The following is a 17,721-nucleotide window of genomic DNA, read 5'->3' on the forward strand; positions in this document are numbered from 1 at the left end:
ACCCTGCAACGACGAATAAAACAGGAGGAAAAAAAGAAAAGAGGATGAGGACGGACGGAGCTTCTGCTCATTTACAATGCAAACTGCAGGAGAGCGAGGACGTAAAGCAGGAGCGTCCAACTCCAGCTCCACTTCTCCCTGTGAGGCCTGTTTTCACATGTGCTGCAAGAAAATAAAGAGGAGGACTGTTCGGATGGAGAGAGGAAAAGAGGAGCAGAGGGAGGGAGGGAGGGAGGGAGGAGGAATCCATTTTGCAGCAGAGCATCCTTTGAAATGTGAAACGCGAGATTTTCCAACTCAACCATCTTCAAACAGGCAGAGAGAGAGAGGGAGGGAGGGAGGGGGCTGGGAGGAGGAAAAAGACGGAAAGAAGATGAGGGTGAGACGTGAGCGAGGGATGGAAAGAAGGAAGGAAAAGATTCAGCCATGAATTCTCATCCTTGTTTGGCAAAATCTGAAATGTGTTGTTTCCAATAAAGGAGACAGATTTAGAAACTGGAGAATAAAAAAGTTCCGATTCAGAGAAGGAGGGAGGAGAAGAGGAGAAGCTGGAAATAAAAAGAGAGAAACAGATTCTGAGCATCGATGAAACATGAAACCACTGTTCTCTGGTCTGAAGCCGTGTGGGCGTCGCACGTGTTCACTGAGCTGAAGGAAAAGTTACAGATCAGAGAAAAGGAGAAAAGGAGGATTTTTATTAAAGAAAACTCAGCGTCAGAGCTTCTATGATAATGAGTCAAGTTACTGCAAAGAGTCAGGGGCTCAAACTAAATAAATCAGCTTCATAATCATAGTGTTATTTATAAATCATCTCAAATAAGAAACAGCTGCTGAAACAGCTAAAACATTAGTGTTGTTCCCGTGTTCTTTAAATCGAAATATTAATAAGTTCATCCTGATACAAATGTTTTACACTTTTAGAAACATGTTATAGGAAACAAATTGCATGAGACATTTTGGCCTTAATTGTTATTTAAAAGTAAGAATTAAAAAATGTAACATTTCCTTCAAAACAAGACAAATTGAGACAGTTATTTAATTTATTTAAATCTAATTTAATTAAGAGTCTCAGTGTCTTTGCAGTAGTTCAGCTGAAAGTTTCTTTGCTATAAATTTGCTCTCTGTTAGCTTTGGTTAGTCCTGGTTAGCCCTGGTTAGCTCTGGTTAGTCCTGGTTAGCCCTGCTCGTTCTGTTGCTGTGTCTTAGTCCTGGTTAGCCCTGCTAGTCTGGTTAGCCCTGGTTAGCTCTGGTGTCTGTAGCTCTGGTTAATCCTGGTTAGTCCAGGTTTGTCCTGGTTAGTCCTGGTTACTTTGGTTAGCCCTGCTTAGTCCTGGTTAGCTCTGGTTAGTCCATGTTAGTCCTGGTTTGTCCTGGTTAGTCCTGGTTAGCTTTGGTTAGCCCTGCTGGGTCCTGGTTAGCTTTGGCTGTAGCTTGTTAGTCCTGGTTAGCTCTGGTTAGTCCATGTTAGTCCTGGTTAGCTCTGGTTAGTCCTGGTTAGCTCTGGTTAGTCCATGTTAGTCCTGGTTAGTACTGGTTAGTACTGGTTAGTACTGGTTAGTCCTCACAGTTTCCTCTCGGCTCACGTTCGGCTCAGGATGTGTCCTACTTAGTTTTTGGTTTGTTTAAGTTGTCATAGCAACAGACAACTGAGCTGCTAATTAAAATAACCAGAACATTAGAAACATTTAAAGCAGCAGAGGAACTTTAACATACTTCACTGTTACACTGTAAATACAGAGTCACACACACACACACACACACACACACACACATATCCATCAGGATTGTGTGACTGCAGACGCTGCACGTGTCCTGCCCTCTGATTGGTTGGTTGCTGGGGTCACAGTACACTTTAGGCAGAGGAGACTTTGCTCTCTTATTGGCTGAGTTCCGTTACCCACCTGATTGGTTAATAAACAACTTCCTGTCAGCTGGTGTCAGATCTGCTGACTGTGTCAGGACCTCTTAAGGGCGTCCAGCTCGCTGCCTGTTGGCTTCTATTAATAGAGCTGACACCTCTCCTCCTGTTTCTGCTGGTTAACCCACTTTCTTTACCTCCTGTCGCCCCCTCTCCTCCTCTCTCCTTATCTCCTCCCCTCAACTCTCCCCCTTCTATTCTTTCCTCCCTTCCTCTCTTCATTTCATCTCCTTGTCTCCTTTTCTCTCTTCTTTCCTCCCCTTGTTTCCTCTCCTTTTTAAACCTCTGTAAACTGACACTTTGCTGCCACCACATGCGAGTTGGATGACCTTTACACACACACGCACATAGACATGCACACACACATGCACACACGTGCCCTCACACACACACACACACACACACACAAATAATAAAACACGTGTGAAGAGCCTACAAACTCTTAGTTCTAGTATCAAATATAAATACACAAATAAACAAACACAGGTTTGACACGTTTACAACACACACACACACACACACACACACACACACAGATGAACACTGCACTGTTTTAAGTATAACGTTTGTTGACTTTTAAAATCTGTTTAATGAAAGTTCGTAGTTAGCTTCATCTCTTTCTTTCTTTATCTCTCTATCTCAGACACATGAAGATCCACGACAAGGACCCGGCCACCGGTATGCTCCCCATCTGCCCCCCCACCATCGCCAAACGACGCCGTCCGTCCGTCAAGAGGAGGCAGGGATCGGAGGAGGAGAACGGAGAGGAGCCGCCCAGCAAGAAGGTAGAGACGCACAGGAAATTATTAAATTCAACTCATTCCATCAGGCTCAAGAAAACGTGAAGTTAGACGTCAATGAAACAATCCCGACGATTGTCTGCGGTGTGAATAACGTCCCGTCTGCTCGCTGTGTGTTCAGGTAGTGGAGGATGTTGCTGCGGCGGAGGAGTCGGCGGCGGCGGTTCGCGGATCAGAGGAGGAGCTGCTGCCCTGTCCGATCTGCTTCAAGACCTGCAGCTCCAGACTGGAGCTGGACGCACACATGGACACACACCCAGACACTGCACTGAGGTACACACACACACACACACACACACACACACACACACACACACACACACACACACACACACACACACACACAGAGTCCCACAATCCCCTGCTTCCCCTCCATAAATCCCTGCAATGAGTTTTTGATTTTACGAACACTTTTACTAACTTACACTTATGTAAAATTATCACTGCCGCTGCTTCAGGATCAGACGCACGTGAGGTCCGGGCGCCTTGTACCGTGCCAGAGACGCACGCCGTCTACAAACCAATCAGAGTCAAGTATAGGTAGACTCCGCCCACGTAGGTGATGACGACAGGACGTACGTATGTCAGACAAAATTCTTTAGTCTGTAAATTACAATGTGAAACCAGAACTAACAGATCAGATGAAACATGGAACAAACACATGAAGCTTGATTCAGAAAATGTCCTGAAACGTACTTTGTTTTCTTTATCATCAGATCCAAACTGTTTCCGTCTTTAACATCATAATAACTCAAACGTCAAACATGAGGAAAGTAAATATGGACCCGAGTCTGAGACTGGAAACTGGAAACTAAAAGAAAAAGTTTAACTTGAACCAAACTGAACCAAGTGAATGATTCTCAGAGTGAAACAAGTTCAACAAGTTAATGATGAAAACTGCAACTGATTCATCAACTTTAATCAACTTTATCTTTAAATTCATAAACAATACATATTAGAAACAAATCAAAACTGTCGAAGGGATTAAAACATGTAAAATAACCACTGACCGATTCAGAGATGAACGGATGGATGGATAACCAGGGGGCTAATAAGTCACCAGTGGGCCAGAGAGAGAGAGGCGGCTTAATAAGTCACAGAGAGGAGGAGGAGGAGGAGGAGGAGGTGGAAGGACGCGCTCAGCCGGGCCCCGTCGCCATGACGACACCCTCCTACCCCTAAAAAAGATACCATCTGTCACCATGGCAACAAAACTCCTAACCCCCCCCACACACACACACACAAACACACACACACACACACTGAGTTCATCCTGTTGCTTTTTCATTCATTGTTTCTAAGCTGGAAAGGGAGGAAAGAAAGAGAAGAAAGGAAAAAAGGAAGAGAAGAAAAAAGAGATAAAGAGAAGCAGAAAGGAAACGAAAGAAAGAAATAAAAAGAAGCAAATGAATGAAATCAGTAAGGGAGGATGGAGGGATGGAGGGATGGAGGAGTGCAGCAGGCGGCGCTGAGCTCGTTATGGAGGCAACGGGAATATTTAGCTGCAAATCCTCTTTAATCAGTCGCTAAGAGGATCGGAGGTGTAGAGAGAGAGAGGGAGGGGATGGAGCGATGGAGCGATGGAGGGAGGGAAGGTGCCAAGTTTGTGGCGCCACTCAAGTTCATTTGATTGAGAATGTGTTGAGGGAAAAGATGATCTGATGTTTTATGAATTATCGACTGGTTCTCCCGGTGCACAGGTGATATCTGAGTTCTCTGTTCACCTGTTTCCAGTCCGACTCCAGTCGAGTGTTTCTCCAACAAACAAACATCTCACCTCCATTAGCATCAGTCTGTGAACGTAGATGAATTACAAAGCTTCAGATTCAGGTCACATGAAGAATCTCTTCATACTAATTAAACATCATCAAACTCTTTTTGGTCGGGCAGAGAAAAAGACACCTGAAGAGCCTTCGACCTATTAATCAAACCTAATTGATTAATTCATAGATTCACCAATCATCACTAATAGTTGCAGGACTAATTGAGCCATTTTAACGATGTGGTGATTTCTCAGAGAAACGTTTCCTTCGGTCAAAAAAGAATTGAAATATTGATGAATACGTTGAAGGTAACTGATCCACATTGACAAAGAAACACACGAGCTTCAGAACAAAGGGATGAGAGGAGGAGGGATGGAGGGATGGAGGGATGGAGGGATGGAGGAGGAGAGTTTAACAAGTGCTGGTCCACATATGGTCCACAGTGTGTGATGTCCCCTCTCCCACCTCCCACCAAGAACCCTCTGACAACTTGTCTGAGGGGATTACACACAGCTAAACACACACACACACACACACACACACACACACACACACACACACACACACACACACACGTGGATGTGATAAGAGTGTGTGACTGTGGCAGACATTGAGCAGCTGTCCTCTCAGTGCTTAACAAGAGCAGGTTATCACACACACACACACGTACTTCTATACATGTGAGGACACGAGTTGTGTCCGTTTTAGTTTGAAACAAACGATTTTCAACGATCGTTTCAAAAGACGTATTTTTATGTCTTTCATCACTTTTTTCTCTGAACCGGATTCGAACATCAAACCTGATCCATAAACACAGAGAAATGTCTCCACCTTGTGGCCACAGAAGCAGGTTTGTTTCTTTAGACTGATGAAGTGGAAGAGACAAGAAAAGGATTCAAGAGAAATGGAGAGAGAGAAAGAAAGAGAGAAAGAGAGAAAGAAAGAAGAAAGAAAGAGAGAAAGAAAGAGAGAGAGAAAGAGAGAGAGAGAAAGAAAGAGAGAGAAAGAAAGAGAAGAGAGAAAGAAAGAGAGAAAGAAAGAGAGAAAGAAAGAAAGAAAGAAAGAAAGAAAGAGAGAGAGAAAGAAAGAAAGAAAGAAAGAAAGAGAGAAAGAAAGAAAGAAAGAAAGAAAGAAAGAGAGAAAGAAAGAGAGAAAAAAAAGAGCAAAGCCGCATTCACAAAAATGTTTTATTAAATAATCTCAAATATTTTCTCCATTAAACATTTAGTCTATAAATTAAGAAAGTTGTGAAAAACATCTGGACACATTCACTTTACAATGATGGAAGAAGAGAAATGATTCTAATGAATTATGAAGCGATGACTTTTGCATTGATCAACTTAGTGATTAATCAGCCAATCGCTGCATTGATCCTATTTTAGTGTTAAATTAAGACTCATCCCCGTGAGGAGCCTCAGCAGCAGCTCATTTTATATCTGTCACTAAAAACCTTCAGTTCAGAACAGATAATGAAACATTTATCAGAAGAAATCAACTTCATGAGCAGAAAATACAAAGAAAAGCTCAGTCGTTCTGTTGTTTGGTAGAAAAAGTTTAACTTCTGTATCTGCAGAACCTTAAACAGGTTTCATTGTAGTAAACAAATCAACTTATTTATATGTGTATATTGTTATTATTAATATATTAACTTCAGTCGTATTACAGCTGATGCAGATCCATACCATCTATATACACTATATTTTCTGTATAATTCTTTATCTATAGTCGTCGTTGACAGATCTGATTTCTTTTCTGGTTCCTGACGTCCAGAGTTTGACAGAATAAATAAACTCTCTTCCTTCTGTTCGCAGGTGTGACTTCTGCTGCCTTTCTTTCCGAACTCACCGCGGTTTGTTGCGTCACAACGCGGCGGTTCATAAGCTCCTCCCCCAGGACCCCAGCGGCCGCCCCTTCATCCAGAACAACCCCTCCATCCCCACCGGGTTCAACGACCTGGCCTTCATCGACTTCTCCTGCAAGAAGTTTGCTCACATCGCTCAGGTAACCACGTCTCCACTCAGACACGTCTGCCGGGCTTTTTAGGATCCGTGTTTTTAATCCTCCTGTTCTGTCGTCGTCCAGGTTTGGTGTGAGACGAACCTCCGTCGCTGTATCAGTAAGTTCCACCGATTCGTCTGTGACAGCTGCGACAAGGCGTTCCCCCTTCGCTCTGCCCTCGACCTCCATAAAACCATCTCCCACCACGACAGACCCTCCCCCACCGACTCGGAGGAAAAGGTGGAGAAAGTCAAAGAGGGCGGAGCTGCAGGAAATGGCGTTGAGACCGAGGGTCAGGATGGACAGAAAGTAACTTCACACTCGAAGCAGGCCAGCTTCCTGGATGTGCTCGGTCTTCAGCACATTTCTACGGTGAGCTTCAGAAATACAAGGTGTTTTTGTCACCACAGAACTTGTCAGGTACTCGTCTGACTTCAAAGAGACAGATCTCATGAAAACAGGAGCCGACCAAACCTCAAAAACATGATCATTACATTGATCAGGAGAAATTCAACCCTGGAAAAGTTCTCCAATAAATTTCGGCCTTGTTTTATTTTTCAGGTGAAGTCTGGACCCACAGACGATGAGATCCATCAGGCCCATCTGGACAGCATCAAGGTGATCCACGTGGAGCCGCCGTGCTCCAGCCTCCCGCAGGAGCCGGCCTCGTCCTTCCTGTCTGGAGGTCTGGGGCTGACTCTCGGTGTCAGTGGTCTGACGGCGCTCAGCATTCCGCTGCTGGAGGCGTCCACCCTGCAGGGCCTCTCCCAGAAAGACGCCCTCAGCCTGCTGTCCAAGCAGCCCTTCCAGACGGGCTTCCTCCTGCAGACTGATGGGGGCGCTGCAGCGGCCAGCGCTGCTTCGTCAGGTGCCAAACCCAGCGAGGCGGGGGCAGTCGGGGTCAGAGAGCTGGCCGACATCCAGCAGATCCTCAAAGTGGCGACTGCAGCTCCCAATCAGATGGGACTGACCCTCCCGCCTCTCGCCAAAGCTCCTGGATTCACTGGAGGTCAAGGTGGGTGTCGGCTCGCAACGGTTAATGTTCGTCAGTCAATCAATCAATCAGATACTGAGAACTCAGTAAGACGCTCAGTGACTCTGTTTCTTCGCCCTCAGGTCAAGTCCAGGCTCAGAAAGCGATGCCCCCATTGAAGCCCAAACCTCCCATCACCCCTCGCTCCAGCCTCACAGCGACAACTCCTCCCCCCCTCCAGAGTTCCCAGCAGGCATCACTGGGCTGCATCAGCCCGAGCCTTCCACCTCCCAACCCCACCCTCTTCAAAACGCCTTCCTCATCCTCCTCATCCACTGGGAGCGGAGGGCAGATGGATGCAGAGTGCATGGGCGACGCCCACACTCCGTTGTCTGATTCACCGCCAGCTGCAAGCACAGCTGTACACGAGGAGGCGGGGCTTAGCAGTGGGAAGCCAGGAACCAAAGTGGGGAGCAACGGCAACGCCGGGTCAGCTAAAGGCTCGTTCCCCTGTCGCTTCTGCGACCAGGTCTTTGCCTTCTCGGGCGTCCTGCAGGCTCACATGCGCTTTCACCTCGGCATCCTTCCTCACCAGTGCAACATCTGCGACTACGTGGCTCCAGACAAAGCTACGCTGATCCGACACTTGCGGACACACAGCGGTGAACGGCCGTATGTCTGTCGGGTCTGTCATTATCCTTTCACTGTCAAAGCCAACTGCGAGCGCCACCTCAGGAAGAAACACGCCAAGTCCTCGAGGAAGGACATTGAGAAGAACATAAAGTACGTCACCTCTGCCACGACGGGAAACATTGCAGCAATCACCACCTCCACCCAAGACACGGAGACGGGCTGCACCGGAGCTGAGACAACGTGCCGGTTCTGTGGCGAGGACCTGAAGACCTACCGGGCGCTACAGATCCACCTGCGCACACATAACGGCTGCCAGAAGAAGCCGTTTGAGTGCCGGCGCTGCGGCGCAGCCTTCCTGGCCAAACGTAACTGCATCCATCACCTGCTGAAGCAGCACCCTGAGGTGCAGGAGAGGGAGATTGAGGAACATATCGCCTCGCTTCAGCCGGCCGCTGTGCCTGTCGCTACTGTCGCCACAGCTCGAGCTGCTCCGGGGAATCAGATTCTGCTGAACGGGATCAGTCCGCCTCCGATCCAGATGCTCCAAGCTGTGAAGGTGGAGGAAGTAGCGCACGTGGTTTATCCTACAGAACTGGACCAGCCGCTCGACTTCTCTGCTAAAGGTCGTGGGGCAGGGAGCCAGGTGGAGTCACCTGGGGTCAAACTGGAGAGCGTCTCCCCGACCTTCGACTGCTCCGCCGTCGACCAGCCCATCGACCTGTCCATCCCCAGCAAGAGGCAGCGCAGAGAGGCAGCACCCGCAGAGAAGAGGGAGATCAAGACGGAGCAGAGCGGCAGCAGCATCGAGCAGCAGCAGCAGCTCGCTCTGCCTCTGTCCAAGGATGAGAAGGTGGGCGGCGCCCTCCACCCTCACCCCCAGCTCGGCTGTTACCAGCTCCCCCCTGGATCAACCCCTCCCCCAACCCCCCTCCCCAATCTCAACAACTCTGCTCGAGCGCAGCGTCTCAAACCACTTCTGCCCAAACCAGCCTCCTCCACCTCCTCGGCACCTTCCACCACCCTGAAAGAGCTCCCCCCCCTGGCCTCCATCGCTCAGATCATTCACTCCGTCTCTGGAGCTCCAGACCTGCTGAAGAGAGAAGCTGCCACACTGGACTGTAAACCGCAGAGCGTTGTCGTTCCCTCTCAGGCCGATTCAGCTGCAGACGCCCCAGGACCCTCCGCTGGTCTGGAAACGCAGAGTGACGACACGTCTGAGGGGTCGTCCAGGTCTGTGAACTTCAACCTCATCACTAAAATCACGTCAACGCTGACATGAGGTTCATTTTCTTTGTTTGGGAAATGATGTTTTATGATTTGGTTTTCTCTTCTGCAGAAAACGCTCCCGGAAGAAACTGGCGGCCCTGGCACTGAGAGAGAAGACTGCTGCGAGCGGCGGTGGCATCGACCTGGAGTCCAGCGGCGAGTTTGCCAGCGTGGAGAAGATGCTCGCCACCACCGACACTAACAAGTTCAGCACCTATCTCCAGACCGGCACCGCAGACCTGGGCGGGAAGAGAGGTAGGAGGGGCGACGGACGAGACGCTGTCAGGAAGTGACATGAAAGTTACAGGCAGATGATAAACTGAGGTTTGATTGAACAGATGTTGACGGAGCAGGAGAAGGGGAGGAGAAGGACGGAGGAGGGAAGGAGGAGGTGAAGGTGTCCAAAGGGAAGAAAAACGCTTACTCCAACTCTGTCCAGAAGATGACCTGCCCCTTCTGCCCCCGAGTGTTCCCCTGGGCCAGCTCGCTGCAGAGACACATGCTGACACACACCGGTAACACACTCACACACACACACACACACACACTCACAAGCACACTCACAGGCACACACGCACACACACACACACACACACTGGTCGTCCAGATGTTTTCTCCTCATGCAGATCCTTCATCTTTCCTTCTTCAGGTCAGAAACCGTTCCCGTGTCCGAAGTGCGACGCCTTCTTCTCCACCAAATCCAACTGTGAGCGCCACCTGCTGAGGAAGCACGGCGTGACACACAGGACGCTGCGACGCAACGGCTCCCTCGGAAAGAAGGACGGCGATGAAGGCTCGCACGACAGTGGAGGTCAGAAAATGGCAGGATTTCTTTGTAATGTTGAGTTTAAAAACTCAAACCCACTTGTCCATTCTTCTTGTGACATATTTTAAGGTCCTCGAACCCCAGATTGTGAACCAATGATGAATGTACTGGTTGTGTTGATTGTGTTGATTGTGTTGTCCCTCAGAGAGTCAGTCAGAGACGGAGCAGGTCGCAGCAGAAGCACACGACCTCAGCGCTGTCAACACCCCCGGAGGTCTATCCCCCACATCAGAGAGCCCCAACCCACTAGAACAAGAGCTGGACTTCACACAAACAAGCCCCTCCCCCACATCAAGTCAAGGTTAGTCAATGAAATGTTTATTTTGTTTACTTTCTTTTACCATTTGAATCATGTCATGATACTTTCAGCCCATTGGTCGTTCAGTTTGGTTTGAATTGATAGAATCAGGAACTGGAGCCCAAACGTTTTGGTGAGTTTAAGCACATTTAGTGTTCAGCTGCTGCTCATGGTGGTTGCCTGGTAACCATGTGGTGAACGGCAGCGTCGTCATTGGACGTCTCGAGGATTTTATATCGGATTTTATATCGGATTTTATTTCTATTTCTCTCACCTTCTCCTTTCATGTTGTTCCCAGCATGAAAGGTTTTAAATAAAAAGTGGAACTTTGATGTTGACTCATCATTCACTTCTTATTTAGTTGCATTGAATTGTATAGTTAGTATCTTATTATTGCTCAGTTTGCTGCTGTGCTGACGGTTTGTTGTGCTGCAGGTTTCAGTTCAACTGAAAACGAAGAAGAGGACGAGGATTCAGAGATGTCAGAGCAGCCGGACCAGCAGGGGGCGCCAGAGACCAGAGCAGCTCAGAGAAAACAGCCTCGACTGAGCAGCACCAAGGTAACGACTCCAGAAAGTTTTTCGGAGAACCTAGATTTGAAGTTGAAAAATAAATGAAAGTTTGTTACTATTTTAATAATATAATTCTATTAAATGTTGCTATTGTTGATCCCTGATGTCTGTTACAGGCGGAGAGCACAGACGACGACGACTGCCACAGCAACAAAAGTCTGGACCTGAACTTCGGTAAAAAGCTCATCGACTTTAAGCTCTCCACGTCTTCAGGCTCCGCCCAGGAAGAACAGAGCTCCCAGCCCACCTCCTCCTCATCTTCCTCCGCGCCATCGTCCAGCTCCGCTCCGCAGGGAGCATCCGAGGGTCCAGAGGCGGAGGAGAAAGAGAAAAAAGCTGCAGCCTCCTCCTCCTCCTCCTCTGGTCCTGTGGTGAAGCAGCAGCCGGAGTACAAACACGTATGTCGAGTTTGCAAGAAGAGTTTCCGTTACGCCACCACCCTCGCCCGCCACGAGAGGGCGCACCTCTCAGAGGAGACACCAACGCCGGCACCGGTGGAAGAGACGGCCATGACAGATGAGGCGACGGAGAGCAACGCCACCAAACCGGCTGAAGAGGAGAAAGAGGAGAAAGATGAAGAGGAGGAGATGAAGGAGATGGAATTGGAGGATGGAGCAGGAGTTGAGAGCGAGGCGGGGGAGAGCGGGGAGTCGGAGGAGGAGGAGGAGGAGGAGGAGGAGAAGGAGAAGGAGGAGAGGAGCGATGAAGAAACGTCAGAACCAAAGAGTCTGGAGGGAGGAGAGACAAGCGGAGGACGAGTGGACAAGAGGAAGAAGATCTGTAACGTCTGCGGAAAAAGGTTCTGGTCCCTACAAGACCTGACGAGACACATGAGGTCCCACACAGGTAACACACACTTTTCACTTATTACAATATAACTTGTTCAATGTGTTTTAACTTTTTCTTCACAGATTATTCAGTTACAACTTTTTCAGGTTAAATGAAAATGTGTTTCTGATTTTCTTTTTGTCTGTAATTTAATGATGATTTAATGATCTCAGTAAATTCTCCGTCTGCAGGCGAGCGGCCGTACCAGTGTCAAACCTGCGAGAGGACGTTCACGCTGAAGCACAGTCTGGTTCGTCACCAGAGGATCCACCTGAAGCCCCGTGGAGCCGACGGATCCTCGGCTGCAAACGACGACGCCAGCGAGGACGGAGACTCCTGCACCCCGACTCCGACATCCACCTGCCCGCCCTCGGAGAACGAGAGCGAGTGTGGGAGCAGCGCCGCTAAGGAGCTGGAGGAGGACGACGTGAAAGACGAGGAGGAGGCTGGTGACGGAGCAGAATCTGAGGAAAGTCCGGGTGCGGATTCAGAGCCGACCACCGCGGTTTCCTCTGAGGACCCGGACGCGGAGAACAAACCTGAACTTTGTGTCGACTCTGCGACGCAACAACCCGACACCAGCACATCTCCCAGTCAACAAGCTACTGACACAAAGACAAGTACGAGCGACAAGTCCTCGGACAGCGACCAGAAATCCACCCGGGACTCAAACTCCTCCAAAGACCCCGCTCCCTCCTCCTCCAGCTCTCCACCAGGGGGAGCCATAACAGTCACGCCTGCAGAGGGCGCCATCCAGGGGCTGTTGGAGATCCACACAAAGCCGTCGCTGGAGCAAAGCCTTCCCAACGGAGAGCCTCCTCTTGTCGGGGTCGACTGAGAAGAAACCCCCGGAGCTGCCTGAGCGTCGCCACAGTGCCATACGATGGAAACACGCTACATTTACCGTCGCTGATGATGATGATGCAAAAACCAGCCCAGAAAAAACTATTTTTGACAGAAAGACGAAAACCTCGTTTTCTTGAAGTGCCTTACTACTAGTCCTACTTCTATGATGTTCTTTGCTATATCTTTATCTGCATTATTACGGAGGATGGATCTAATTTTTATAGCTTTTTATGATGACAATGATTTGCATTACTATTTTTTGTGCGGGGAATCTATATTTCAGCAATAAAAAGAATAAAGTTACGATTTATTATTGTTCTAGATTCTGTTTGAGAATTAATGATCAACGTAGGAGACGCAGAGCGACAGACGGAGACGGACTGTCGGTGTCTCGTCTGTATTTAAATCACATCAGAGACTGAACAATCTCATTTTCACAGATGAACCTGTGGATTTGTCGGAACTTGACTCTTTTCTTTGGTCCGTCAGCAGCTTTTCAGAATTCAAACTTCTGTTCACATATTTCTGGATAAAATCCAACATGGAGGGGACGCCGTTTCCCTCCGTGTGGCTAACGACGTCTTTTGTAACTGGAAATCGCAGAACGGCTGCTGCCTCGTCGCCGTCGTTCCTCCGCACCAGTTCCCCGTCTCTCGGCAGATAACACAAAACATTTATGAACTTGACAAAGTCAAATTCTGTGTGAAAGAAAATTGTGTTGATCATTTTGCTCTGTGTTTTTTTTTGTAATCCATCACACTATTGATCCCTCTGCGTCTCCCTCTGGTTTGTGTTAATATTTTCTCTTTCCTAATCATTCTCAGTTGATTCCATGTTGAACGTGTGCACGTGATGTGTGTGTGATTAGCAGTGATCTTCAGCGTAGGGACGGGAATTCTTGTGTTTTGTGGATATTTTTTATAACTGAACAAATCAAAAGTTTTGTTGTGTATGTGTGCGACTCCCACCTGTGTCTCATCGTCGCCCCCTAGTGTTCACGTAGGGTATATTACAGGGCCTCAGATGTGGTTCAGTTTACCTCAATCTCTGCTTTTAACTGCGACCACGAACAGAGCGGACGAGCATCGCAGCCTTCGAATCCTGTGTCTTCCTCAACAGGCTAGCACGGCTAATTCTGTGCTAGCCTGGTTTCCACTGTGGGCCAGAACTAGCCATGGCTTCAAACACGGCTGATTTTGGTTAACGTCTGAGTTGCTACTGAATTAGTATCAACTGCAGCGTCAAATCAAAATTATAAAGGGCTAAGTCATCGCTAGCACGGTTTATGCATTTAACCTTAACATTTGCTAGATATTCACAACTCCTGATAAAAGGGCTAACAGTAGCTTCCAGGTCAAACTAATGCTAACCAGGGCTAATTTGTAGGATCATGCTAACCAACCTGCTGAGGCCTTAACTGGTTTAATTTCTAAAGCACGTTAGCTAGCACTCATTAGCTCTTATTGTTAGCCTGAGCTTTGTTCAACTGCTAGACAAGACAACAGTTAACTCGTTTTGTATGCTAAGCTGTCGCTAGCACTAATCGTTAGCCTGTTAGCTTGTTTTGGGTCCTTTGAAATCTACTCAAAGCACATGCGCTTCAGCTAACTGACCAGCGAGGACTTGCTAATCAGGCTAATGCTGCATTAATAGAAGCTAATAGCAGACCTAGCTAACCTTCCAGTATTATCAGTTTCTGTAGTTGGTCCAGGACAACGTTAGCATGTTTGCTTGTATTTCAGTCTTCAGAGACGAGAACAGCTGATCTAAAGAAAACATGAACTAAACACTTAATTAATTTAGCACCAGAGACAATCAGTCGTATTTTTCCAATTGAAAACGGATTTAAAATAATGAATTAAACCTTTAGTTGGTTCTCGTGTGATTTCCAAGAGGAGGTAGATGACGGGTGGACGTTAAGTGGACGTGAGTATTATTAAATGTTCCTGGACGATATTTCCTCAAACAAGTCAAAGTTGTGAACCTCCAACCCGACACAGCTACAACCAGCCGAGTGGTCACTGATCCTGACGTCGTGTGTTTGTGTCGCGTGGAGATGAACATTGCTAATTTCTCTATTCGCACGTTTTCGTCTGTTTATTTTTATATCAAGTATCGACCTCATAAGCAAAACATACGAACCTCAGCGGCTCATAATGAAACCGTCAGGCAGCGACCGACAGGCGGTCCAAAAGAAAACTAGTGAACAACCAGACGGTGCCTGGACGCTGCTGTAAACTGGCACTAACAACTTCCAAACTACTACTTCTACTAGTTCTACTAGTTCTACTTCTACTACAGTGGAATATTGTGACACAATCAAGAGAGAGAGTTTCCTTCAGTCTGAACTCAACGTCCGCGCCCCCCCCCCGTTCGCTGGTTGATTTTGACAAAGGAGGCATCACATTCTGATGTTTTACCTTTGAATGATAAATCGACTCCGGATCAAATATCAGTTTCGTCAAAAGATCCTTCGTCGTGTTTTTCTTCGTCTCTTCCAAAGTTTCCCTCAAATTCCCAAAAGTCAAAATCCGCAGATTTCAAACCCTCGAACACTTGGTCAGTGGCCGATGTTCGTTCAAGTCGGTGCAACTCACGTTAGAAAAAGTTACAGTGGAACTGGAAATGATCAGAATTGTTTTCTTGCTGCGGAATCTGTGTTTCATGTTTGGAGTCGACTGGATCCAAGAGTTTCACGGGAGCAAGAAACTTGAGGCATATTTTTATACTATCGTCTAAAACCTGAGAACTTAAAATGGGAATAAGGGGGCCATGCTATGCTAAGCTAAGTTAGCTTCCTCCCTTCTGCTCCGTCAGAACAGTTTGCTGTTGGTTAATGGAGCAAATTAAACGTTAAATTCTTCCAGCAGGTAGAATTCTCTCACAGTTCAGTTGCACCTGATGAAGAAACATTTCCTGACTGATAACTTTTGCCGTTTAGCGCCGCGGCCGTGAAGCTCCTGTTCTCCTTCAGTCGACGATGGAAACATTAACGTGTAATCACGAGAACTTCAAACCAAACTGGAGCTAAAGTTGTTGGAACGACTTGTTCGCTGAGTCTTAACTTTAAATGAGTTTTGATCTTTATCTTGGCTGAAGAAACTTTCCCTCTGAATTATTTTATGTTTGTCCACCTCCTCGGGAATATGTGCGATTGTCTGTGTGTGTGTGTGTGTATGTGGTGTGTGTGTGTGTGCGTGCACGGCCATATGAATACTGGAGTTCCATTCGAATGCACGTGGACTGTTTTTAAATGTATTTATTTGGAGCCCAGGTGTGTGTGTGTGTGTGTGTGTGTGTGTGAGTGTGAGTGTGAGTTAGTTTCCACAGTGAGAAGAAGCCATGTATTGAAAGTATCACATTTATGCTGCAGAAGTGATGGTTTGTGTTGTGGCTCCTCCGACTTGCCGTAGAGTCGGAGTGCGACTCGGACGTAGCAATAAGAAATCCTGAATCCAAAAAGCTTTACGTAGATCTCTGAGTCGAGAGACTCCGTCGGTTCTGTTTATTTTTAGTTTGGATGATTTTTGTTGTGCTTATTTGTATTTTTTCTCTCTGACATATAAATGCATATAAAACTGTGAAAATCCATCGTGTTCAGTTAAAGGGTGAGTTTAGGCTACTTTTCTTTTTTGCATGTTAATCTAATTTGTTCAATTATGGATGATTTCTCCTTTCTCCATCTCTTTTTACACACACACACATATATATATAAATCTAGAAATATATATAATCTCGCTCTCAGGGTCTTTCACAAATTCATTATCACAAATATTTCATCTTATTTCCTGAGTTGCAGTTTTTCCAGGTCCTGATGATTTTGTCTTTTTTTTATTTGAATGATCAGAGCTGTCAATCACTACATTTAGCACTTGACTGTGAACTCGGCATCGAACAGAAAAGACGTTGTTTCATTCTGGTGATTTTATCACCCGAATATCTCGTCACGTTTTCCTTCTGTTTTGGTTTGATTGGTTTTGAGCCTCGTCAGTCCAAGGGAAGCGTCAGACATGTAAACACACACACACACACACTGGACCTCCGTCATGAACACACAGTCGTGGTCATGTGATTCTCTTTCCCCTGCGAGTCAAACATGACAGTGTTTCGACAGATGTAAAAACCTGTCCTGTATCAACCCACTGAGAAAAAGCAATAAAGATTATATCGTGGAAACGTGTGTGAATCAAACGCTGCAGATGTTTTTCATTTCTTTACTTCACCTTCATTAAAAACTGAATGATCTGTTTTTTCGTGTGAAAAGTTTTAACATTTTTTAGACTTTCATTTAGTTTTCTGGGAATAACTGTAAACTTATTTTAGACCAAAAAAAAGCCCAACTTCAAAATCGTTCAAATTTGTTTTCAGAGTCGAGTGAGCAAAGTTTTTTGAAACGTGTGGAGCTGACCCAAAGTTCGAAGTTTACAAATAAGTAATTCAGTTCACTGAACATTTTAAGTTGAGGAAACTTGAAATAGTGATTATCCATCTCTTGTGGTAACCTGTCACTGTGCAGGACGTGCTCCTCCCAGCTGAGTCGTCCAGCTCAGGAGGAGCAGGAGGAGCAGGAGGAGCAGGAGGAGCAGGAGGAGCTCGGGTCCGTCCTGACATCTTGATGAGCAGGTGACTTCCCTCTCCTTCACATGCACTTGGCTCAGGACGCTTTAATAAACAAGTGGTCAAGCCAGCAACACTTGGCTTCGTGCTGCGACCGAACCTACTGACCATTATCTTTACCTTTCCTGTGGAATATGGTGGTTTGTAATATCAGAAAAAATATGTTGCCCATGTTTACAACGGGGAAAACTATGGTTCATGGAGTTGTTGGTCAAACACATGCGACCAATGAGGTTGTCTTTAGAAAAAACGCTTTAGAAAACAAATCAACATAAGTTGTGCATAAGTGTGAGTTTGATTTTATTTTCAGGCCATGTGATATTTTCTAATCTTTCAGACGAGTGATGTGGCCTCAGCTGTCCGAGGTCTGTCTCTACTTGAGG

At 46.8% G+C, this 17,721-nt stretch overlaps 1 protein-coding gene across 3 annotated transcripts in view; it reads left to right on the plus strand.

Moving 5' to 3' along the window:
• rreb1a (ras responsive element binding protein 1a) overlaps nucleotides 1–16,912 on the plus strand; it is a 50,613-nt gene extending 33,701 nt beyond the window's left edge. For all 3 annotated transcript variants that reach the window (XM_035143253.2, XM_047344592.1, XM_047344593.1), the window contains exons 7-19: nucleotides 2,562–2,703; nucleotides 2,840–2,991; nucleotides 6,293–6,482; nucleotides 6,564–6,851; nucleotides 7,041–7,494; nucleotides 7,596–9,315; nucleotides 9,422–9,606; nucleotides 9,690–9,866; nucleotides 10,001–10,162; nucleotides 10,323–10,478; nucleotides 10,911–11,035; nucleotides 11,164–11,893; nucleotides 12,067–16,912. In XM_035143253.2, coding sequence (XP_034999144.2) covers nucleotides 2,562–2,703; nucleotides 2,840–2,991; nucleotides 6,293–6,482; nucleotides 6,564–6,851; nucleotides 7,041–7,494; nucleotides 7,596–9,315; nucleotides 9,422–9,606; nucleotides 9,690–9,866; nucleotides 10,001–10,162; nucleotides 10,323–10,478; nucleotides 10,911–11,035; nucleotides 11,164–11,893; nucleotides 12,067–12,713 — 5,128 coding nt within the window. In that variant the 3' untranslated portion in view covers nucleotides 12,714–16,912. The remainder of the gene's footprint in view (nucleotides 1–2,561; nucleotides 2,704–2,839; nucleotides 2,992–6,292; nucleotides 6,483–6,563; nucleotides 6,852–7,040; nucleotides 7,495–7,595; nucleotides 9,316–9,421; nucleotides 9,607–9,689; nucleotides 9,867–10,000; nucleotides 10,163–10,322; nucleotides 10,479–10,910; nucleotides 11,036–11,163; nucleotides 11,894–12,066) is intronic.
• Nucleotides 16,913–17,721: the final 809 nt, after the last annotated feature.

Source organism: Hippoglossus stenolepis, chromosome 19 (assembly GCF_022539355.2).
Source record: "Hippoglossus stenolepis isolate QCI-W04-F060 chromosome 19, HSTE1.2, whole genome shotgun sequence".
NCBI lineage: Eukaryota > Metazoa > Chordata > Actinopteri > Pleuronectiformes > Pleuronectidae > Hippoglossus > Hippoglossus stenolepis.